Raw genomic sequence first — 24,492 nt, forward strand, 5'->3', positions numbered from 1 at the left:
TGTTCAAATCATCTATGTTCCTACTTGAAGTATCTATATGCGTATAGAGATATCAAAGTCTGGCCTAATCTTCAACATATTGGACGGTTTTTGTATAGCCTCCTCCGCATGCGATGAAATCTACTAAGATTCGTTCGGGCTTGCTAACTACTTTATGACGATAAAGAAGCTGTCTGTGAGACGTTAAGCCACAATTAAAAAGGGATTTGTTCATTCTATTAGTGCTAGCTAAGTACGTGATGAAAAGGGCACTACCGCTGTGCAGTTCTGCAACCAGCGGGTGCGGCGGTCAATGAACCAGTTTTCTGCCGCTCAAGCAGAAAACGAACAGTTTCGCAACTGAGTTTTTTGGGACTGTAATTTCTTAAATCCGCTTAAATCCGAAGTATTTTGAGCGAGGTTCGCTAGGTTCTGCCGCTATAAGCGGTCTGAAGAGCGGTGAGGGGTTGACTCTTTAATGGTTTTTGGTGTACGGTGATGGAATGATTGTAGGACTTCGAGGCTCATTGACCAAAAGCAGGCTTGAAGTGCTCTGTAGTAGTTTGGTATCTCAATTCTAGTTGACGGGGAGCTATTCTGCGGAATGTACCGTGATCAAGGTCTTCGATATGGCACAAGACGTAGTCAGTCCATCTGCCAAAACAAAACCTCACTTTCTTCCTCCATGGAGTACTGAGTACTCCGTTCGGTAGTCACACACAACACACAGCCACTACGCCAGACATTTGACCTCCTTGGAAGAATTCCATGGTTGGACTTTTGCTTAATTGCTACTCCGTACTAGACAGTAATTGGACAACCAATGTATTTAATCCTTCACCAGCTAGCTAGCTACTACTACACTATAGAGCAAAACTTCTTCTCCAACCAGTCGGACAAGCCGACCAAATTGATGAAAAAGGGGTGTTCGCGTCGATCGGGGGTAGTGTAAGCCCGATGACACTGTGTAGCAAGACATGCGCAAGCACAGAGGTCCCGCCACGGGGTGCAAAAATAAGATTAATCAATGTTGTGTTCCTTAGAACACTTTCAGAGATTAAACTGAAAAGAACAGATACTACACTTGATCTAAGCCAAAAGGCAAAGAGAGCTGGAGAAGAAAAGAAGAAAAAGTCTAAAGAGAGGGCGGGTGCAGCGAGACTTTATACCTGGCGGGCTTGGGCGGTATGGCGCTAGCGTGACTAGTGTCGATTAAGCGAGGAATTTGCCGGGTGTTGTGTGGGAAGCGAGTCCTTCCGCTTTGGGGTTAGTGGATTGGTGCCTGTTTGTCCAGGCCGGTAATGGGTTTGCGGAGTATACTGGCGAGATGTTTAGTATGAGTGTCCCCTTACCTGCTTTGATTGTTGTATCGATTTTAGGGTGGTTAAGTCTCTATGGAATTAAAACTGCGATACACTATAAGTCTAGACTTGCCATACACTGGGCATGAAGCGGGTATGTCTTCACTGGTAGTAGTAGTACCACTACTAGTCTTATATCTGTGTGAGATATATATTATATGGTGCATCTAATGGTCACAATACTAGTGCTGTAAATATACGTAGGCTTAGAAAAGTGGCATCATGATGACTGCAGTAGTGTTATCGATCTCGGAGATTAGACAAAATCCAGCCTAGCACGATCTACTCTCAACCCTTGTACATGAGCTTTCTACTATTCATGTGTTGTTTCCATGTACACATGGCTGCAGAGGGGGGAGTAACCAATTGCGGGAAGTCACAAGACGACGGGCTTTTTGGACGTTTCGAATATTGGAAAAGATCTCCCCTTTCCCCTCCCGTAATCACTTTAGTTCATACTTTCTTTGGAACACTTCTCCAATTGCTCAAGCCCTTTTTTGCGTGATTGTCGCACCAGTCTTTGCTCTAATCGCGTTGAAAAGTATGTCGCATGGATCAAGCTCACTCCAACCATTCTTCCGGCCGATAGAAGAGACAAGTCAATGATGCGATGAGGCCTGTCTTGAGAGGTCACCCCCACGCCTCTCCCGGACCTAAACCATCTACTACTAGATCTCCCAGACTTGAATGCGGGGAAACCCCAGTGCTTGAACTCTTAGCCCCACATAATACGGTCTTCACAACTCCATAATCTGGTCTGCTTTACCAAGTCTTTGTACTTCATGCGCCCTTCGGTCGGTCATACTCCGAGCGGCTGCTATCATGACGTACCCTCGGCTGAATGCTCATTGGCACGGCCTGCTTGACGTAGGACAGACAGCGTTATGTTAAGATGGCGCTTTTCCCTTGCAGAGGGACTATCGATATGTGATCTCTAACCGTCCTTCTTCCACCTGTGCCCCGCGATTGTCAAGATGGCTGCGTGGTTTACGATTGGCGTTGCGCTGTTTGCTGCAATCGGAACCTTTCTTTTCGTGAGTACCATCTTCACTCAGGTGATTGCTCTATCTGTCTTGAGCCCCGGCTGAGAGACTCATACGTAGGGATTCGATACGGGCATCGCTACGACAAGTAAGAATAGCAAATGGTCACTCTGCGGTTATGACTGACAGAACTAGCAATCGCTCATCAAAGCTGGATAAACTACATGAACAACCCTTCCAATGGCCTCACTGGTGCTGTATGTCTAAGATCATCGCTTTTCACTGAAAATAGAGCTGAGAAGGTCTAGGTCGTCTCAGTTTACATTGCCGGCGAAGCAGTCGGCGCACTCACTCAGACTGCAGTCGGAGATAAACTTGGACGTCTTCGATTTATGGAGCTACTATGTGTAGTCGTCACAATTGGTACAGTCATTCAGACAGCTTCAGTCAATATCGGAATGTTCCTTGCTGGGCGTGCGTTAGCTGGCTATGCAGTCGGGTGAGTTTCCTTCACTGATTATGGGGAGAAAACTACTTTGAAGCATAGCTAATCATACCGTACCTGCTTAGGGGTCTTGTCGCTACGGTTCCCATATATTTGAGCGAAATCTCAGACCCCCGCTATCGCGGCCTGATCGGTGGCATTTCAGGGTGTGGCATCTCCTTCGGAACGATGGCCTCCAACTGGATCGGATATGCTTGCAGCTACGCGCCTTATGGACCAGTTCAATGGAGACTTCCTCTTGGAATACAAGTGCCTTGGGGTGTCATCATGTTCTTTGGACTGATCACCTTTATGCCCGACTCTCCGCGCCATCTGATCCGTAAAGGGAAAGTTGAACAGGCGCAGGTCCAGTATAAGAGGATCCGTCGAGGTGTGCCTGCGGATGAACTCCAGCAGGAGTTTGCCGCGATGGTGGCGCAAATTGAATACGAGAAGGAGCGAGAAATAACTTCCTACAAGGATATATTCAGACTGTTTAGACGCCGTGCATTAGTGTAAGTCGTTCACAATTCTGACCAAAGTGTACCTGCTCTGATACGCCCATAGATCGATTACTGTGCAGACCATGACTAGTCTTACTGGTGTGAATGTGATACAAGTGAGTGACCCCTCCAATCCGCATCAAGGACAAGATGGATTCTAACCAGTATCTAGTACTATCAAAGTTAGTATTAAATCTTAGCCCCCTTTCTCCCTCTAGCCTCGGCCTCTTCATCCCATACTCACGACCAGCAGCAACTCTATACAAATCCCTCGGAATAGACTCGCATACTATCCTTGCACTAGCCGCCGTATACGGCACAGTGGCATTCATCTTCAACTGCCTCACAACCAAATACCTAACCGACCAATGGGGTCGTCGGAAGTACATCATCCTCCAGTTAAACAAGCCGTGCTGTATACCTAACAAAATACAGAATGCTTCTATCCGGCTTGGGCGGCATCATTATCGTCGAGATCTACGCAGCCGTCATGCAACGCGAATTCCAAAACACCGACAACCGAGTCGGAAAAGGCTTTGCCATTCTGGGAATCTATCTCTTCGTGGTAGCATACTGTATGTCGCCAATCAACAAACCATCTCCCCAAACAAGCACATAGATGAAACTAACACAGAATACCTCGGAAACAAAACAGACGGCATGCTCAACAGCACAACCTGGCTCTACGGCGCCGAAGTCCTCCCCATAGCTCTCCGGAGCAAAGTAATGGGTCTAGCCGCAGCATCACACTTTATAGTCAACGTAGCCAGTTAGTCAATCCCCTTCCTTCCTCAAACCCATATCACCCACACACCATCAATACCAAAGCGTCAACACTAACCAATCACAACTTGGCAGTCACCGAAGCCGGCCCCAGTGCATTTGCCAACATCGGCGAAAACTACTACTACGTTTTCGTAGCATGCACTGTCTTCTTCTTTACCGTGGCTTATTTTTACTTTCCGTGAGTGGATCTTTCTCCTCTATCTTCAAAGGCTGTGAACTAATCTAACCCCGTTCTGAATACTAGTGAAACGAAACAACGCACACTTGAAGAGATCGCGGCATCCTTTGGAGATAAGGTCATTACATCTGACAAACGGGGTGATGGTGAGGATGAGGATCCAGATGCGAAATGTAATTCTGAACGTGTTGAGGTGGTGTATGATGAGAGGGCCTGATTGATTTTCCACTTGACTGATAGGAGAATGGGGGTGGTTTGGTCGTTAGACATGCAGGAGTTGTTATACTGGGACTTGGTGGGGGTTTACGACGTTATTGATACTAAGTTTTGTAAGTTGGTAACAAGAATATCATTAGTAGCCGAAATAAATGACCGTCTATTGTATTGTGGAATTATATTAGGTAAGATTATCAGAGCTCGTTATGTTCTTTTCGTTGATTATCGTAAGGGGTGTCTGGAAGCAGCTCTGCCTATAGCCATTTGATGTCGGGCTAATAGGCTGTTTACCCGACACTCGTGTCATTAACCCTCCAGAGACATGAAATATGCATGTCGCGTTATTCTCGCTGTCTAGCGATAGGCGGCGCGCTTATCGTGTGACTCGCAGCTGAAAGACACAGCCATGTGGTGGCGTATCTTCCAAAGCGTGCTTGAGTCGTAGGCACGCCCATGCCTCACGTTATAAGCAGTTGCATGGACCCTCAAGGCGCCTCAGGCAGCCTGAGTTTCGTTTCTGTATCTCAGGGCCCCTTGAGCGATATTAGGCAGCACAGAGAATGAGCAACATGTGGTCTGTCGCATCATGGTTTCATGTAATATGTGTTTGTCTCTGCTCTGGTGCCTACCCCCGTTCAAACAGGAACTTCCAACCGTCCCAATAAACAGACGTAGGACTGACCCAACTCTGAGGTTGGAGCTGGGCAAAGAGCGGCTCCATGATGTACTCGGGAGCTATTGGCGATAAGTCCTGCGTAAGGTCATTCGGGGAGCTTATGAGACCCGTGTTTGGGTCCACAGTCAAGACTGCTTGTTGGCCTCTGGTGCAGGCCATGTCGCTAGAGATTTGTGTTCCATTAGCTATGATATCCCTCGGAGGGGCTGAACTAGTGTAGGAAGCTAGCAGCCTCATGAAAGAAAGAAGTACTCACATGAGCCGACGAAGGACGGGGACCGCTTTGCTGCAGAAATTGCTGCGATTTGATAGAGCAGCAAACACGTCCATCGACTTCCAGAGCATATCTTTTATCTCGACAAATTCAAATTGACTCTCAGGATACATCAATGTCACTGACAAGACTACAGCTGCGTGGAAAGCGTGAAAGCTTCCAAGCCCACAGTTGTACCATTTGTATGAGGCGAACTGGGGCGACTCATGGAGCGAGTGATAGATCGAGAGAGATGCCTTTGCAGAAGCCACACATTTCGTTCTAGCGGCGTACGTTTCTGGTGTAAATTCACCTTGAAGGTAGCAGCATAGACCTGGTCGAAGTAGAAGCAAAAGTAGCTGGTGGATATAGCTGTAAAGGATATTGAGATTGGCGACATGATGTACTGGCAGAGGCTCAAGGTTGGGGTTAACTTGATATCGCCTGTCACATATCTCATGAACGGCCAAAACCTGCGCTTCCAGTTGAGAGAGGCTGAACTTGGGACAGAAGCTAAAAAGTGTCTGGCAGATCATAGACAAGACCTTGTCCAATCGAAATTCAAGCAGGAAATACGTCATTTGCGTTGGACGGGTCGACTGCTCAGATAATGACCCCGTGAGTAGGTCCACGTCGTTGATCTCCAGGGGAGGCTTCACACCCTGAGAGGGTATGTGATGGCCAAGATGGCCAAATACTGTATTCTGAATAGTATAAAGCATTGTTACTCCGGCCCAAGCTCGTCTGCGCTCTTCACGCTCAATAGGCCCAAGCGGGAATCGATCTGGGTCAACATGACAGCCCATGGATATGGCGACATGATGTGTGAAGCCTAAAAGAGTCCAGGTAGGAAGCCCCCGGTGAACACGGGCATAATTTATCAGGATAAGTGATTGGAGAGAATTGATGGAGTGACGAGAGAGGACATCATCTGCGGCCAGACAGCGCAGTGAGGCAGATCGATACCGCGATGATAGGATTTTGATGTTACGGGTGACAGTCTTCTCCCGACCTAAATCGGAAAGTAACGGTTCGTCATCCTCGAGCGCTGTGACGGCAATTCCCAGAATGGCAAACAGTAGCGCGATCCATGCTGTTGTGACGCTGCTAGAATCATGACAAAATTGTTGGTATTCGGCCTCAAATGTCAGGTCATGTAGAATATGAAACATCTAGGTCTCCGATTAGCAGTGATACTATAGGTGAAAGAGGCTTTGTGAGGATGAAACTCAAGCAATGGTCCAACATACTGGAGAGAATACTTGAAAGTAGACATTCTTCAACGCATCGCAATACCGACGCGGCGGCAGAATAGCAACCAGCTCTTCCCTGGAAACAGAGTTTTTCGCCAACGGAATTTGAAGGTCGTCGCTCTCATCTGGTATTTCACTATCTACACTGGGAAGTGAAGAGCCTGTACCGGTAGGACTCAGTTGAAGTTGGTGGGCATGGGTTGCGAATGGTAAATAACGAACGTATCCAGATGCAAAGCTCTGAAGAGTGCCAACGTTATTTACCAAGGGGCTTCTCAGATTGCTAGGCTTTAACTCGACACCTCTATCGGACTCAAGGAAGCTGCCCGTAGCACTAGGCGAATTTTGCGGGGACACAGAGCCACTTGACTGTGATTGCGCCTGTCTCTGAAGTAGCTCTTCGAGGTCGCGGATCCGTGCGAGCAGATGTGTCTGCCCCGCCGACTCCGCTGTTAAGGCATGCTCGGAGGACAGCCTGGGCTGACCCAGGTATATGCAATCCTCAGCGCCCAATCCCCGACGAACACAGGTCTGGCACGGACGTCCGTCACGAGAGCAGCGTATCTTTCTCGAGCGACATGCTTGGCAACTTATGGGTAATCTCTTGCTGCTTGAGCGACTTGAGGTGGCCATGCTAGTTAGGAGTGGAGGGCGGACGAGAAACAAGAGCAAATTTTGGGTTTTAGAGGCTCAGTTAACCTCCACTATGCTGGGTAAGGTTGGCGGGTGCGGTTCAAAGGCAACGGAGGATAGTTGTAGACCCAGCCGCAGGGAATGAGGCCCAGTGAAACTGGCTTGGTAAGGCTTGAGATGACTGGAAGAAACAAAAGATCATAGGCACAGAAGCCTTTAAGGGTACCTGGCGCTCTTTTAAACCGAATAAATCCTATCACAGATCTGCAAACAATAAGAATGCATTGGGGGCCGACTGAGAGGCAGGCAATATGCCAGAGCCTTTTCCCTCAGTATGGGTCCCTTGGCGCATGTTTTTCTTTTTCTCTGTCTCTATTCCATTAATTTTCTGCAAGCATGCACCGGCGTCATTCCAGATAACCAAAAAGGGATCTAGCGACTGCAAAGGATTGCTCGAGCCAGCATAGCCGCGTCGCAGCATTTGAGATCTCTTTCCGATTTAGTTAGAGTGCATCATGCATTTAATTTGCACATCCCGTCTCCTTGGCCAGAGAGTGCATCAATTGAAGGCACTAGGGGCAAATTCTGACGCATGGAACTCTTCCAGAAACATACCGAATGTGACCTAGTCACCGCATGAGTGGATTTTACGAGATCCCTGTCATTCTGGGCCCGACGAGGAGACCAGTCGCAAGGGGCTGAGACGGATCGAGGATCGCAATGACGTTCCCCGGTACTCGGGTCTGTGGTCTTAGTGGGTCCTAGGCTGAAGGCCGAACCTATTAGTTTCTTCCAATTGCTGCTTCATGGCCCGTCGAAACTCGCGTGGGATATAGCGGCTGAGGCTAAAGGGATCAGGAGACGTCACCGCCACGCAGAGAACTGCAAGAGGGCGTATGGATTCCCACGCCCACCGTCTCAAGAAAATTAGTTGCTCCGCTTGCTCCGCTTGCTCTTCCTCGGGGTAGCCTGCCGGAAATCAACGAGTGTGGCGATTTAGCCCACGCTTCGACTACTCATCTCATGGCAACGGACGATCCGTCTGTGCGCATCGAAGATAGGCACCACTTGTAGAAAAGTTTGCCTTGATCTCCAGGGGCTATTCCTTAGCTCGTTCAATTGATCGAACCGGAAGAGGCACGCGGGCGAATCCAAAAGCAATATTATGAGATAACGCCGTGCAACAGAACCCATGTGGGCTAGATGGACCCCAGCATCAGAAGCTGGGGGTCAAAGCGCAAGAAGACCGCTTACAGATGGGGGCTTTTAGTCGGTTTTCATAAAAGCCTCCGGGCACGCAAGTTAACGCAAGCCAACTGGATGCAGGGATCATCGTCGAGATAGTCTCGTTTCGGAAGGAGTCAAGAGGAAATGCATCGCCCCAAGCGCCAGAGCAGTTTGCGGATCTAAAAGGGACGGCAAGATCTCAACGGGCAAACATGGCTGACCGCTGCATGAGTAAAGCATTATGTCACACATCTGGGAGCCGAAGGAGAACTAGCGACACGCAAGCAGCCAAGTGGAAAAAGTATGTACTTTGATCATGCATGATGTAGGTAAGTGATGCCAGCGTGATTTTCGTAGCATCCAATAGTCCGATGCATACGGACTGAACTCGGGCAAAGAATACTAAAAAGTGTGGGTGGCTCTAGCTGTTCGCGTGGCGAATTATGACCCACGGGTCGGAGGTTCGCCTAACATTAGTGAGAAATCAGACCCCATAGAGAATGAGACGATACGAGGAAAGTGTAGACCCAGCAGACCACTTTGGTCTTGGCTAGCCAATTCCCCGTGAAGGAAATTAACTGCGAGAGGTCGCAATTGCGGTGCACAGTCTGGGGATCTCCGAAATGACAGGAAAGAAGACGTCAATCCTTGATGGGGGAGCATGTCAGAAGGGGGAACTAGGGGCAAATCAAAGAAAGTTTGCCTGGGGAAAAAAAGTAAACATCGGGCAAAGGAAAAGAGGCAGATCAGAAGTCAAATGTGAAAGCGCCACCGCGGCTATTCGGAATCCAGTTCCGCACATTCTCGAAGTCCGGAAGGGTCTCGCAAGTCCGAGTTACACATGGCTAGACACTTGCATAGAAATTTCGAAGCAAGCTTTGGAAAAGAAATAAATGCATTTCTGGTCCACTGATTGACAGGCGGCATGCTTCCATGGTTTATCGACACGCCCAACCCACCGGGATCCGTGGAACCGGCCATCAGGAACGACTGGATCAAGTACAAGTCAACAACATGGTATCTTGTTCAACTTTGAGGGCATAGTTATGAAATTAAGCGGGCCATGGGAGCCGAATGGAGAGAGTCCGAGGGGTACAGACTATGTAGAGGCCGATGGTAAATAGTTAACTAATTAGTTAGTTAGCATCGGGCGCAATGTCAGCCTCGTTCATCCTTTGTGTGTTTGGGGTTCAGGGAAGGACCTCATGACTGTCACACCAAGAAGGCCAAGAAGGACTCTGTGTACACTGCAAAGAAGTGAAGCATTCGGATTGGTAAGGATGGGTTGATACGGAAGAGTCAGAGAGAGAGAGAGAGAGAGAGAGAGAGGGAGGGAGTGAGAGAACAAGAAACTCGAGTTCTACAGTATCAGGGATGCTTCCTAATTGGGCCATCACGAGGTCTCGCCTTCACGTGGCCGATCAATTTCTTGTTTGGGGCAAATCAATCCAATTCAATCCAATTTCAGTTCCATTCCATTCCCTCTCCATCATCTTCGTCATCTTCTCTTCCATTCTTGCCATCGCTTTTGCCTGTGATTTAAGTCCGGTGGGATTAGAAATTAGAAGATCTCTCTGATTTCAAATTGAAGCCATCTCCACTCAGTTCCTGGAGATAGAAAGAAACCAGACTAGACTACTAGACTGCTGCTAAGGATCCGCGTCTAGACACTTTACCAAGTGCCACTTGCTGTCCCGTCCATTTTTACCCCTCCTCACACCAACCAATCCCTATTACAACACCACTAGCATTACTGCTCTTCGCTCAGCCACTGTTCGATTCTTTGACCATCCGCGCGCTTCGCCTGCTTCACTATCCTATCGTCGGGCGTCTCTTGTCTCACCCTGGGATCCCTGATAATTTACACAGAACAATCAACCTCCTGCGTCAGTCAGTGTTGCCCGCCCGGCCATTTCGTCAGCCTTGCTAATACCCCACTTCCCTGCAGCCTCGCTTCCCATCTTTCAAATCTTCCATCTTCCTCCTCTCCCTTCTAAACCTTGCCCCTTCTCCCCTTCTTGAGTGACCCTTCTATCGTTATTTCATCCAAGTAAAACTATACCTACCAGCTTTGAAGATTGTTAATCACCCCCTTCATGTCGACGTACATCTACAAAGAACGAGACCGTGAGCGGGAGTGGGACGAGCCCCGTTCTTCCACCGTCTCTATCAAGCGTTACGTCATACCCTCCGAAGACGAACGTGAGCGCGACTTTTTCTATCGCCGCGAGGACCCTGGTGATAGAGAGGTGGTGATTCGGCGCACGGTCGATCGTGAAGAACCTCTTACCGTGCAGCGCTACGAGCGTGAAGTTGATTATGACTCGCGCCCATATGACTATCGCTCCGAAAGAGACTATTACGAACGTGAGTACTATGCGCCCGAACGCATCCGCAGACATCCCGCCCCCATTGTCATTCGTGAAGCTCAGCCGGTAATCTTTCTTGAAGCCCGAGGTCCGGTCTACGTCAATCCGAGGGAGTCCGACTACGAAATCGTCCGCCGCTCTGAAGTAGACAGAGAGCCCGGAGGTTACTACTACCATCGCCGTGTTCGAGAATACGATGATGACCGCCGTTCTCGACGGGAACTGAGCCCTAGTGACTCCATCTCTCAGGCTGCCCGCCATCGAGATGACCAGGAGGCGTATAGCAGTGACGACAGCATGGTTTACATCCGTAAAGAAGTTCGAGAATACGATGATAGCCCCCATCATCGGCGACATCTGGCCGAGGGTGCGCTAGCGGGTGTCGGTGCCGCAGAACTGCTTCGCAATCACCGCAAAAAAGAAGGGGAAGAAGTGTCGGACGGTGTGGGCCGCCTGGGCAGGGATGTCGGCGCGGGTGCTCTGGGGGCTGTTGCGGCAGAGGCAGTTTCGCGCGTTAGAGACCACTACCGCAGCAAAAGCCGACATCGCTCCCATTCGATTGATGATGGCAGAAGCTCTCACTCGCGCCATCACCATCACCATCATCACCACCGCCATAGCCATAGCCGTCGCAGCCGCAGCCGTTCACACTCCCACTCACGCGCCAGACATCTTGCGGAACTTGGCCTAGGCGCTGCTGCCATAGCCGGAGCCGTGGCGTTGGCGCGGAGTAAGTCAAATTCAAACAAAGACCGACGAAGCCGCTCACGCCATCGCCGCGCCTCGAGCTCGCGCAGATCGCTAAAGGATAGCCATGAAGAGACACGCAGCCAGTCGCAACGCAGGAAACATATGGCAGAGGCCGGCCTGGCTGGAGCGGCTGTAGCGGGGCTGGTGGAGAAGGCACGCAGCCGTTCCCGCTCTCGCAGACGCGAGTCTCGATCACACAGTGCTATCCGGAAGGCCCTCCCCGTGGTAGCAGCTGGACTCGGAACGGCAGCGGCAACGGGTCTCTACGAGAAGAACAAGGAAAAGAAAGAAGAGGAGGAGTCACGACGTCGGGAACGTCGACGGTCGAGGTCGCGGAGCCGTGCCCCGTCGGAGGTGTACCCTGATCCAACAAGGGACTCACCTGGTTTGATTGAATACGGCGATCATCCAGTCCATGGCAGCATACCTCCTAACTACTATGGTCGGCCAGTGAGCCCGCATGGTTATTATTCCGACGCTTCTGATCCTGTAGCCAGCGGTGCTGCGGGGTTCGGCTCTTCCAGGCACCGAACACGCAGTCTCAGTCGCAGTCGCAGCCGCAGCCGGGGTGTTCGATACAGTAGCGACTCGTCTGATTCCGATGGAGGCAGCCGCCGCAGGCGTCGAAGCCGTCACGGCAAGCATCGCAGCCGTTCCCGCGAAATTGCCGAAGCTGCTTTAGCCGCCACGGGAGTTGGGTATGCGGCCCACAAGCTTTCACAGAGAAACGAACGCAAGAAAGCGGATAGGGACAGAGATAGGCCGGGTAAGCCTTGGTAATCTGCGGTAAAAAAACAGGGCATTCCAAGCTGACGGTTGTCTGCTAGAATCCGATGAGGATGCACGCCGTGAGCCATATGACAACTCGTACAAAACCCCATTGCCCTATCCGGCCACACCTGCAGCAGCGCCTCGGCCAGTTGATGATCACCAGTATTATCCAAACGGCAACTACTTCCCGCCCCCTCCAGCGACAGGCCCACGCCCAGAACCGGCACCTTACAGCCCGGCTGACTATCCACACCCTCCTGGCCCAGTGCCACCCCAGTCGTACGAATATCCCTCTGGCCCTGGTCCAGACCCTTACGCTCCGCGGCCCCGCAGGGCAGACGAGAATGTGAGTGCATCGAACTATCCCCAGCCCACTGTCCAAGACCGCGCATTCGATGGTGGGTTCAGGAAGTCTGCCGCTAGTTGGGCTATTACTGACAGTGTCACTTAGGTATAGACATCCAGTCACCGCTGAGAACTCCCCGTGCGAGGAGACGCCGATCACGCGCTGCCAGTCAGCCTCCAGGGCCAAAGTCAGTTGTATTTGATATCCAATCAGAGCACGAAAAGCAGAATGATCTCGGATACGAGACGGATGATAGCGATTCCACTATTGGGTCAGTACATGAGAGCCGTCGCAACCGCCCTCGGGCTCGTCGACACTCTTCGTCGGAGCCATACTCTTCATACAAACGTAGTGATGCTCGCTCGGGGTCACAGGGCCAGCAGAATAATGCGACAGAGTCAGATTCTGATTCGACGATTGATCTGCCAGACCGGTTTGACTCGCATGGCCGGCTTCTGCCACAGCCCGACGATGATCCGCTGGCAGGTCGGCTTGAGCAGCTCATGAGGGGATTTAACCGAGTCTTTGCGTAATCATGGTGTTTAATGTCACCTTTCTTTTTTTTTTTTACTTTTTATGCCGCTTCTGCTTGACGAACGAAGTAATGATGATGAATGATCTGAGTTTGACACGTCTGTTTTAACGAGAATATTACGCTTTAACGGCCTCATGTATCTACCAAATGCTTCCCTCTTGTCAATGTGGCTTCGTCTATGCAGAATGAAATTGATAACGCCGACGTTCGGCCGAACGATCTCGCAGATTTGATAGATCGTCCCGTTGAGGGAGATTTCCCAGTTCAAATGCCGATCTCTGCGTGCCTGCCTTGGACGAGGATGCGTCTTCCAGGAAAGGGAAATGCCGGGCGTAACATGTGCAGATCTGCAACCCCAACAGCCGGACGATATACATGAACCAATCCAACCGACAGGTCAAGTTTAACTGTATTTCCCTCTCTCACTCACTGTGACGAGAACAGCTGTCATTCTTGGGGTGTTCGCATTGGATGTATCTTGCATTTTGCATTATCCTCGGTCACAAGTACAGTAGTAAGACAGTTCCATCCAAGGCAGCCAGAAGAAAACAAGGCAACCACCAGACCAAGAATCCTTCGGTTTATCTTGCATTGGGATCTTCCTCTTGGTGGGGAGATTATATCCTTGTTCGCCTCTCGTTATTCCTTCATCCCCCGCTGCTTTTTTTGTTCTTACCTACTTAGTAGCCTACTGCTTCTGTACCTGTGCATTAGAGTACTTTCGTCTACGTCAAGTAAAGTATACTTGAGATTAAAGCCAAGTTGCCTACAGAATACTAAAAACCAAAAAAAAAAAAAAAAAAAAAAAAAAAAATACCTCAGTCAATCCTTTTTATCCTTGCTTTACTAGTACTTCAAACAACCATAACCATACTTGGATTGATTCAAGTGATCCACTAACTACTATTTACTACTTAAGCATTATTAACCTTGCATACTTGATTCATACCCTTTCTCCCCCACCCATCATCATCATCATCATCATATACGTCTCCTTCCACTTTTCTCACTTCCCTACATACAGTAAGTTATTCCCTGTCTCATGTATGTTTTTGTATTCTTATTTTTATTCTTTTTCTTATAAGGTTGGGGGTGTGGGGGCAGTGCCCCCGCTCCCCTTGGATTCCGGGTTTATTCGGGGTTCGGGATTTCAAAGAGTGATGAAGAACATACAGTATGTAGTCTATACTAAGGTATGCACATGCAAGATTCGGAGTTACTTCGTTACTTTGTTTCCTCATTTATTTTATTTTATTTATTTTTGGATTGGGGGTTTTCGTTTTCTCGTATCTGTCATGCTAGGAATAATAAGCAAATACCACTTCTAATGCAACTATGCAATGGTTATGAAAACCTTGCGCTGCATTAAGTGTAGTGTGGTCTATAGTTTACTTACTTACTTGCTATCCATAGTTATGATTATTTGTAGTGTTTTTCCCTTTTCAAATTCTTTCGGGGGTATGTTCCAAAGCGCAGCTTTTTACTAGTATATTATACTGTAGTCGACGCTTCGGTGAAGAGTGACAAGAAATGACAGGACAGGTGTTGTGGGATAGGATAGTACTGCAAATCAGCAGCGGAATCATTTCATGCGACATGATGATAATTCAATAATCAACTTCTTGTTTAATAAGGCTTATATACTAAGTAGTTTTTCAGATGTCTTTCTTGTTTTTTTCTTCGTTGTCTTGTAGTATCAGCCTTCGGTATCTAGTCATTTCAGTGTATATACACCTTTACTATCTTTCAAGAAAAATCAGAAAAGAGATTGACTGAAATCACCAAGATTATCCAGTGCATCCACCCAAACAATCACCACACAACCCAGGTCTCAGTGCTGTCCCCAGAACATGCAAGCAAGTCAGGCTGAATACAGAACCAACCATCTCGGAATCTGCAGAGTTTCTAATGAAGTCAATCAGCCATCAGCTGAAAAGTATTACATCCATCCATCAATCATATTATGTGTATCCATGCACTTCCCCCTATCTCCTATATCTATGTACCTCTACCCCTATCTATCCACCATATCATGCAATTAACTTTCTTCGAATGTGGCACAGTCAAGCACCTCACATAGAATATTATGTACACACATACATAGATACAAAAAATGCATAGTAGGTACCATGCAGAAGCAAAAGCAAGAGAGAACGACGTGTGCACCCGTCACCGATGCTCCCTCCCCTCTAGTCAAACACACAACGCTCCCAGCCAGGAACCAACCACGCAAGTTTGAAGCAAGCAACACAAGAAGTAAAACAAGTAAAGATAAGAAACAAATAAGAAAAAACAAACCCCCAGAAGATGAAAATAAAAAAGCTGTATAGAGCGCCGTGCTGATGCATACATAACGTTCTTTTCCTTTATTGTAATAAATAAAAGTTGAAAAAAACTGTGCCGTTCTCCATGCTTTTGCTGCCGTTTTCTTTTCATGATGAAAATATCAGGTCGTTACACATCAGTTGAGAAATAGACCAATCGCTAGGTTTGATAAAATGAAAGCTCCAACAAAGGAAACACGTTATCGCAATAGCGTACTGTCATACGCCATGTCGAGTGGCACAAGGGGGGAGTAGCCCTTGCTCCTGTTGAGGGCCAACCCCAGATGTAAGGGTCACCCCGGCCATTCAGTCCTTATTCAGGATAAACTGACCTTCCGCAAAAGGCAGGGAGGTAAAGACCGTCTAGACGAGAGCCAGCACGATAAGGTATCGAAAGGAGACACAAATGTGTAATGCGAAGCCACGCAATCATGACTGACAGCTACGGAAAACCAGTTTCACGCCGTAAATGCTCGCTTGAGGGACCGGAAGGTCTTCTTCAACGCCTCGACCGCCGACATATCGACATCTTCGGATCGAGCGAGTCGGACTCGGCGATAATACTTGGTCCCGGAGATACTGACGGTCTTGTTGTCCGGCGAATGCTTGCCACCCCCATCCGTGTCATCGTCCTCATTAGGGATTACCTTAATGCTAGAGCTGACGGATGCTGAGTGGAGACGGGAACTCAGTGGAAGTTGATATTTGACCACACCGCGGACGATCAGCTCAAATTCATGCTGGAGCACCCGCTCCCATCGCTCTGTGCCACCTTCTTCCGTCTTGTTGCCCGGACGGGCAAGCCGGATTTGTCCTTTGGACGCCGTAGGAACATAATTCCATGGCGACGGCTCGAAAGACAGAGGCGAATCAAATCGGAACACCCGACCGAGCAGCATAGTCTGAGGATCGCCCGCAGGATCAGACTCAATGGGATCTGTGCCCTTGTCCACGCCGCCCTTGGTCTTCTTGCCGTGCAGCGATAGGGTGCTGTTCGACAGACAACTCGCATCACCAGCGCAGCGAGCGATGAGAGCCATCTCGGCCCGTTTCCGGCTGTTCTCCACTCTGGGGACGGGACTCGAGTCGGTGCTGAGCTTGCGCCAAAGCTCGTCGGTCCCGACGAATCGACTCTTAGCGAAGATGTTCATGTCCATATCGTCAATGGACACGGGGAACAGGTTCGGATTGACGGCTTGTACATTGAGATCCAACATAATCTCTTGCTCGGAAGCAAGAACGTTTTGGATGTCCAGAATCTCCACATCCACAAGAGCCTTCGTAGAGGCCACCACGAACGACGTCACGCCTCCGACGAGCAAGAAAAGTAACAGACTGATGATTACACATGCACCGTACCGCGAAAAGTACCCGCGTTGCCGCTGTTGCATGTATTCCATCTGGCGTAGGCTGGCACTATTGGGGCGTCGACCAGCGCCATGACGGCTGCGTGTCACTCGGGGGGACCCTACCAGCGGTGTCCGCTCGTCATCCGCCCCTTCGGCATCAAAATCATACCCGTAGCCATCATTCGACTTTTTGGTCCCGCTGATCGTGCGGTAGTTAGGTCCAGCGCGAGACCCCGGATGCCGGGACTGCCGGTACCCACCGCCGATAAAATGCCGGGGCGACTTGAGGTGCGTCTGAGGCTGAGGGAACGGTGACTCGTGATCGAACAAGGATGGATACAGGTTGTTATTGCGTCCGTAGCGTCCGATGTGATGGTGCCGGGGCGTGTGGGTGCCGCCGTTATCGACTCGGGAGTGGCTTCGGGCACTCTCCTCGCCGGGATCGTCCGGCCCGGTAGCAAACGTATTATTCGTAAACTTCATGCTGCGTTTGCCGGTCACGCTGTGGTTGCCATCCCGGATTCCAGGCCGACTGCGAACCGCAGACAGCTGATCCACCTGGCTGGCCATGGAGGTGGCACTGGGGGTCCGGGAATGGTATCGGTTTTGCCGCACGGGATACGGGTCAGGAGGGTTGGACTCGTACACAAACGTTTCGTCCGAGTCGGACACATCGGCCTCGTCAACCGCGCTGGCCACCTTAGCTTCGAAAATGTCCGCTTTGGAGGATGCAGCGCCACTGGCCAAGGTCGCCGGTTTGCGCACCCGCTTCTCTTTTCTCTTGGCCCGAATTGTCTCCTGGCTACCTTTCATGCGAAGAGTGCCCGAAGAATCCACTCGGCCAGTATTACCCCGATCCCCGGTAGCCACAGCCAGGGATACCTGGGGAATCGAGCTGACGGTCTCCGTCTCGACAATCATGTTCCGGACAGACCCATCCGCCGGTTTGGCACGAGGACCGCCGCTCAAAGATGTCGAGGACTGCTTGGAAAGAAGGGCATTGGTCCCCCGGGTCTTCGAAGCAGAATGACGGCGATGACCCTCCATTGGCTCGGAGCTCTTGTTCCCTCCACTATCACTGCCACTCTCATTGTGGAACCGCGACGCCTTGGGGGTGGCGTCCGATTCATCGATCTTTTGTAACTGAGACTCTTCAGTCAGGGGTCGGTTCATGACCGTATCGGTCGACGGCGTGGACTGATCGCTAGCCATCTCCTGGACGGTTTCCAGAGCCGACCCCTGGCCCCTATTTACGGCACGGGGAGCACTCCGATCTGGCTTTGTCGCAAAGTCATCTGGCACCGACCGTTTGATGGAGGTATTCGGAGGAGTAGGTTCTTGTGGTTCCGACCGCCGCGTTGTGGCCCATAATGGCATGGTGGACTTGTCCGGATCGGGCACATCGGAGAACGTTTCGGCATTGGGGGGTGGGCTGAGGACGGGAGGTCTGCTGTTCTGGGACAGCGCTCGTTGTACGACCGTGGCGGAGGGGAGCGTGCCAGAACCAGTATTCGTTGTTGTAATGGAACGATTGGGACTGCGATCGATGCTGCCTTTGCGAGATCGAGAGGAAGTGTGACGGGGGGTTGCACTGGTCTTGCGCGGACGAGAGGAGCGGACGGGGGAGGACTCGCGGGAGGATATAGCCGAGTTGGTGGTAGACGTTGAGGCGGAGACGCCAGGAACCGCATGCGAGAACTTAGGCAGCTGTGACGCGGCGGAGCCCTGGGCTTGGGATCGAAAGGTTGAACGTGGCACTTCTATCATGTCACTTTCACTGGCAGATCGGCGTGGTGCAGACAAGGCAGCCTCATCTCCGTGGGCCATACGAGATCCACCAGAGGTCCCATTGGGATAAGGTGACCTCCCGGACTCCGCCGCCATGATCTCTGGCGAGTCAGAGCTTTCTGACAAGACCGGTAGAAATCACGAAGTCCGAGAGGGAACCGGAACAAAGGTCCGGACAGGGGAGGATGGGAGAAAAAAAGGGTAAGAAAAAAGGAAGAAAAAGGAAAAGTAAATCCCAATAATGAAGTATCGGTGAGCCACCAGCCGGCAGGAGACCCCAGGACGGACGGAAGGGGGAGGAGGGCCCCAAAAAAAAGAGACAACAAAAAAAAAATAAAGCACTGGGTGTCAGGAGATTCGGGGGTGCTCGAGAGAAAATAACGGCGAAAGCTAAGTGGTCGCCGCGTTGGGAATTCAGGACAGCGGTCTCCTGTCTGTCGTACCAAACCACGTTACACAGTCAACCGAGTGAGAGGACGAATGGACGACAGCCACATGCTGCTGATGGTCTTGAGTATTACCAGATGGAGGGAAAAGTATATCAACCCTGCGAGGAGGAGGGGAAAAGGTTGTAGAGAGGGATGCAAGAACTAGGGGGGTGTATGTGTATGTGTGTGCGTGTGTGGTGAATGTGTGGTGCAGCCCACCCCAGCGGAGGATATTGTGTTGTTGTTGTTGTTGTTTTCCAAGCCCGGGCCCTTTTTTTCAGGAAACCAAGTAATAATCCAAGTAGACCGAAGCCGTCAACGCGGGCGCAACCGTGCACATAACTCGATCAGAAGACGGTGAGATGGAACGTCTAGAACAAGGCTCCAAGCGCGTTAGCTCACGGGAAGGACGAGAGAACGGTGTCGATCCAGGTGGCCAACTGCAGGTATGGCCGGAACGAGGCTTGCAGGAGGCGGACGGTTGTGGATGGTGGAGGTGAAGAGGGAGGGAGGGAGGGAGGGATGGAGGGGAGTCCAGAGAGGGTTTGATGTTGTCTATTGGCAGCTGGCAGGAGGGAATGGCGGATGGACAAGCCAGGTTTCGACAGGCTGTCAGACGCAAGGAATCGATTGCGAAGTCAGAAACTTTTCGACTGCGGAAACTGTCAGACACAGGCAGACAAGCCAGTGATGAGTACGTAGCAGTGGCAGTCAGCAGTACTAGTAGCACCGCCAACCAACCATCCAGCCATCAAGGAACCAGCAGCAGCAGCAGCAGCAGCAACAAGAGAATAGTAGTAGTGTGTAGTGTGTAGTGTAGTGTATCTAGCTAGCTGCTTGGTACTTGGATAGTGATAGCACTAAGCCGGTACCCGAGAGAAGCTGACCCAGTTTTTTCGCCAGTAACCGGGGCACCCAGAAAGTGCAGCACGGGAGATAGGCCGAAAGTACTAGTCTAGATAGCTAGATAGCGACGATTGCACTGACTTACTTAGGTAAGTCTAGTAAGTAAGTAACTAACTAGATAGTTCCAGTCGTCGTCTGCGTGCGTACACACACACAGAGAGAGAGAGAGAGAGAGAGAGAGCAGTAGTATCTAGTAAGTACTAAGAAGAAAGAGGAGGACCCCGATCGGGCCAGTCAAGGGGAGAGGGGACGGCGAGACCCAATGATAGCCGCCCACGTCAAGGAACGGGAAGGAAAAAAAGGTGTCTAGCGTGGGAGTCAACAAGCAGTGAAGTGGACCTTGTTTTCTCTTTCTTTCCTTCTTTCAGCCAGCTGGTGGAGGTAGAGCAGCCGACCAGCTGGTACGTAGATTGTGAAAGGAAGATCAATAAACAGAGGACAAGAAAGAGGGGGGGGGGGAAATGACGTGAGGAGGGAGGAAGTAGTAAGTAGTTAAGAGGATGGAGGGATGGAAGGCGATGAAGTCAGTCCGTCCAATTACTCTGCAAATAACTGACTCTGGATGTTTTTGTTTCGAGTTTCAAGCTAAGAATAAAACAATCCCCTTCCAAACGGGGATTCCTCAGGAATCCACGCCATCATAAGCCTGAAAGTAATCAATACCTGCAGTGACATCGCCGTTTGGTAACTTTACCTGTTGCCACACCACCTTTTCCCGACCATACGGGACAGTACGGAACCAATACGGAACATCCCTCCGACCGGGGGGAATCATCATGACTTCATCTCACCCCCCGGAGAAACACATTCGAGACGCGGAACGAACTTCTTCCCAGCAGGTTTGTGCTAATAACCAGAAAACTCTGTTTAAGCTTTTTACCAGATATCTTGAATCTTTCAAGGGGAAGGGGGGGGGGGTTACATTCCCCCTTTCACATGCTATATACCATAACCTCTATCATCCTAGCCTAGCCATAATATACACTCTCAGATAGATGGAAGGAAAGAAGCTGTAGCCAGACCCAAGGTATTGCAAATAAACTGAACTCTCATCACGCCATACCTCTCCCAGTGCAACCCCAGCGCAATAGCCAAAAGAGCAACTAAATAGGAAATCGAAATTGAACCCAGCAAACCAGAGCCAACCTTCTACCCAGATCATCTTCTAGACTAGACTAGACAATCTTATAGACTCGTTTCGCAATGTAGAACGACGCAATGGCGAACAGAACTAGCCCCGCAGTGACTAAACGGAGACTCCATTAGCCACGACTTCCTCATCCAATGTAGAAGAGAGGGAGAGAGACTTACTCGACCAAAACCACGACAAGCTATCCACATCCTGACCAGGCACCTTGACGTTCATCCCCCACATACCACAGATAATATTCAGCGGCAGGACAATCGTACCCAGCACCGTCAACTTCCCCAACACGTCGGCCGTCTGTTCCTGCCGCTCGTTCATCAGGATGTTGATCTGCGCCAGGTAGTTCGAATGCGCACGCGACAGAAGCCTACAACAGAGCCGTTAAATTAGCAAAATCAATATCCATGTAAAAGAAAGAGGCTGCAACGTACGTTTCATAGTAGGTCAGACTGCTGGTCATCGTCATGATATGGTCTTGGATATCACCCAGATAGAGACCAATCTCCGACTTGGGCGCCACTTCCCATTGCTCGTTGCATCGCTTGGCGAAGCCCTTGACAACGTCTGCCTTGTTGCTCAAAAGGCGGTACATCCCCATCACCTTCTTGCGGCACACGCCCACGCGCCGCAGCATCTCACCGGGGGCCAGAGACGTGGTCACGCTCTGATTATCCTCTTCCTTGTTGGGCCCCATACCTCGCTCGTCTGCATGCATCTGCATGATCTTCTCGTCGATCTCATCGACCTCGTCTTCGATGGCCTGAATCAAGGGGCCAAAAACGTCCGTGATGTCATCGATAAGAGCATATGAGATCCAGTCGGAGCTGAGAATAAGGTAATCCATCAACTGACGGATTCGTCGGCGCACATTCGCCGGATGGGGCGTCTGCGAGAAGTGGAAGGACAGCACACCTTCCCGGAACACAACAACATACATGTTCACGGGCTCGAGATAGTTTTCGCTGTTGGGGTCTTGCTCAAAGGTGCGGTAGTTGACAAAGTAATAGTTCCGGAACAGCTCGACTTTCTCGCGCGCCTCTTGCATCATGATATCCTCGGTCGTCAGGGCATGGATACCAAAGGATTTGGCGAGCACTCGCATTTCTGCATCAGTCGGGCACAGAACATCAAGCCAAAAGGTCGGCCGAGGCCCATACCGTTTGGGCTTGGGTTGAACTGGTTTGCGCAGGGGCGACGCTTCGGCGGATGTTCGTGCCTCGGTGACAGCCTCACTGATGATGGACGTTCGAGGCTGGTGCCGTTGATTCCCGTAGACACCCTGGTGATTGTTGTGATTATGGATACCATTGCCATTGGCGCCGTGACTGTTACCGTTCGGCGACATGACCCGGGATACGTTGCCGCTGGGCTGACGGCTATGGTTGTTGTGGTCCGTGGTGCCCTCCCTTTGATGGTGCTCCTCCTCTTCCTCCTCTTCATCCGACGAGATGTCTAACTCTGGGGGATCCGGGATAAAGAGCTCGCGGAAACTACCACCAGGCTGGCATAGCTCCGAGATGGTCTGAGCGTGGATAGTACTCTGGAATTCTTCGTTGAAGTATGTGAACCGGTAGGGAGCTTCCTCCTCTTCGCGTCGCCAGAGTCGGTACTGTGGACGAAGACGACCCTCGACAAGCATAGGCTCACTGATCTTCTTCGCGCGATAAGCACCTGAACGCTCCTCCTTCTCCTGGCGGCTCCAATCCTCCAAGACGGATAGATCCGGCCATTCCCTAAGCCGCCGCCGTCGGCGATGGCCTTCTTTGGCCGCCCTCTGTGCATCTTCTTCGGCAATTTCCGAAACCTCTTCCGTTGGGAAGCAGACATCTTCTTCAGCTGGGAAGGTCGTGCGACGACGGAGACGCTCCTGAGGGTTAATCTGCGGCGACGTCGGCGACGACCCGGGCGACTGCGCGGGACGATTATTGGTTCCATCAACGTCAATCAACACATCATGCGAGCGAGCCAGTTGTTCCATACGATTGTCAATCGACTTGGCGAGCGAAAAGTCAAACTCTGCCCCGGTGACCACTGCATCGTCATAGTTCATCTCAGGCCCGAGCTTGGGCGACGTTGGCATTGACGGAGGGTTGTTGATGTCATAATCACGATCTTGTTGCTCACCAAACTTGGGACTCGGTATGGCACGAGGCGAGCATCGAGAAGAACTCGAACGACTGGAGGCAGGTCGTCGCTGGTGGAACGACAGCGGGCTCGACCGAAAATCGGCCCCGTACCGAGGCAAGCTAGGACTATGGGCAGAGGGCGGTGGCATCAACGGTGTCCGATCATTGACTTCCTCTTCTTCCCCACCACTATCATTATCCACTCGATACGATCTGTGCGCCGACGGCAGGGTCTGGGAGCCCGACTCGGGACGAAAGGGGGTGGTCGAGGAACCGGGACGATAGGATTGGGCGAGACGACTATCTCTCCGAGGTCTCATCGACGGTTGATGACTATGTAGAAACACCCACTCATTAGCCCGATGAAACTAAATCCCAAACCAAGAGAAACATGACTGAGCAACATACCGATGATCCAACAAAGCCTCACTCTCCAAACTCGTACTACTGAGATCCCTACTACCCAGTTTATAGAACGGCAGCGAAGCTTGCGGCTTAGCCTGATCAGCCATCATGCTGATATCCTCACCTGCGTCGGGGATCGAGGCATGAGGAGCAGCGGGATGAGGATCCTCAGCGCCGCCGAGAAAGGACTGACGGCGATGACGACGCTTTCGATGACGGGGTTTTTTCCGTTTGGCAGATTTAACCGTGGTACCTGATCTGCTTCCTGCGCCATCGTCCTGCTTCCGATCCGAGCCAGGAGTGTCGTAGCCACGCGTGATTGTTAACTGGGAGTCACCGGCACGTCGAGTACTGTGTCGGGAGGGTTTGGACGGGCTGGGAGCGGTCTGATGCGGAGTTGACGGTGAAGGCTGCATTGTGATCTGGAACGAGGGCCTCGGGGCCGAGGATGCTGCATGCACGATGATCGGCCAAAAAGTTGGGAAAATGTTCCCTCAATTCCTTATCTCAATGGGTTCCACTTATCAAGGCGATAAGTTTGCAGCTAGTAGTAAATAGTATACGGTTTAGCAGCACCATGCACGGGGGTTTTCGACACCGAGGAATGACTGCTGCGATAAGAATGAGAGTAATGATGACGAGGATAAAAAAAAAAGGCAATCCAAGACGCAAGGTTATCGGGTATGCAGTGTCGGCCAGCCTAGTAGGGCTCAGCG

At 50.7% G+C, this 24,492-nt stretch overlaps 5 protein-coding genes across 5 annotated transcripts; 2 read left to right on the plus strand and 3 right to left on the minus strand.

Moving 5' to 3' along the window:
• Positions 1–2,252: 2,252 nt before the first annotated feature.
• On the plus strand, positions 2,253–4,524 carry hxt8 (putative MFS monosaccharide transporter (Hxt8)). The gene is made up of 12 exons (XM_025688950.1): positions 2,253–2,374; positions 2,444–2,471; positions 2,519–2,580; positions 2,632–2,822; positions 2,894–3,322; positions 3,375–3,426; positions 3,483–3,492; positions 3,564–3,693; positions 3,746–3,885; positions 3,966–4,079; positions 4,169–4,274; positions 4,341–4,524. The coding sequence occupies exons 1-12, from the start codon at positions 2,315–2,317 to the stop codon at positions 4,489–4,491; spliced, it is 1,473 nt and encodes a 490-aa protein (XP_025534576.1). The 5' UTR covers positions 2,253–2,314; the 3' UTR covers positions 4,492–4,524.
• Positions 4,525–4,936: 412 nt separating this feature from the next.
• Positions 4,937–7,433, minus strand: BO79DRAFT_65677 (Zn(II)2Cys6 transcription factor). The gene is made up of 3 exons (XM_025689557.1): positions 6,670–7,433; positions 5,423–6,591; positions 4,937–5,329 (listed from the first exon to the last, which is right to left on the minus strand). Exons 1-3 carry the CDS (start codon positions 7,303–7,305, stop codon positions 5,116–5,118), a joined length of 2,019 nt encoding a protein of 672 aa, XP_025534577.1. The 5' UTR covers positions 7,306–7,433; the 3' UTR covers positions 4,937–5,115.
• A 3,195-nt stretch (positions 7,434–10,628) lies between these two features.
• Positions 10,629–13,301, plus strand: BO79DRAFT_233030 (DUF3824 domain-containing protein; the record flags this gene model as incomplete). Its single annotated transcript, XM_025684268.1, has 3 exons — positions 10,629–12,417; positions 12,479–12,820; positions 12,874–13,301. The coding sequence occupies 3 exons, from the start codon at positions 10,629–10,631 to the stop codon at positions 13,299–13,301; spliced, it is 2,559 nt and encodes an 852-aa protein (XP_025534578.1).
• A 2,611-nt stretch (positions 13,302–15,912) lies between these two features.
• Positions 15,913–19,300, minus strand: BO79DRAFT_65746 (putative phospholipid metabolism enzyme regulator). Its single transcript, XM_025689558.1, has one exon. The coding sequence runs from the start codon at positions 18,858–18,860 to the stop codon at positions 16,086–16,088; it is 2,775 nt and encodes a 924-aa protein (XP_025534579.1). The 5' UTR covers positions 18,861–19,300; the 3' UTR covers positions 15,913–16,085.
• Positions 19,301–21,183: 1,883 nt separating this feature from the next.
• On the minus strand, positions 21,184–24,343 carry BO79DRAFT_65762 (magnesium transporter CorA family protein). Its single transcript, XM_025689559.1, has 4 exons — positions 23,780–24,343; positions 21,677–23,704; positions 21,410–21,612; positions 21,184–21,344 (listed from the first exon to the last, which is right to left on the minus strand). The coding sequence occupies exons 1-4, from the start codon at positions 24,190–24,192 to the stop codon at positions 21,274–21,276; spliced, it is 2,715 nt and encodes a 904-aa protein (XP_025534580.1). The 5' UTR covers positions 24,193–24,343; the 3' UTR covers positions 21,184–21,273.
• Positions 24,344–24,492: the final 149 nt, after the last annotated feature.

Source organism: Aspergillus costaricaensis, assembly GCF_003184835.1.
Source record: "Aspergillus costaricaensis CBS 115574 unplaced genomic scaffold BO79scaffold_50, whole genome shotgun sequence".
Taxonomy (NCBI): Eukaryota; Fungi; Ascomycota; class Eurotiomycetes; order Eurotiales; family Aspergillaceae; genus Aspergillus; species Aspergillus costaricensis.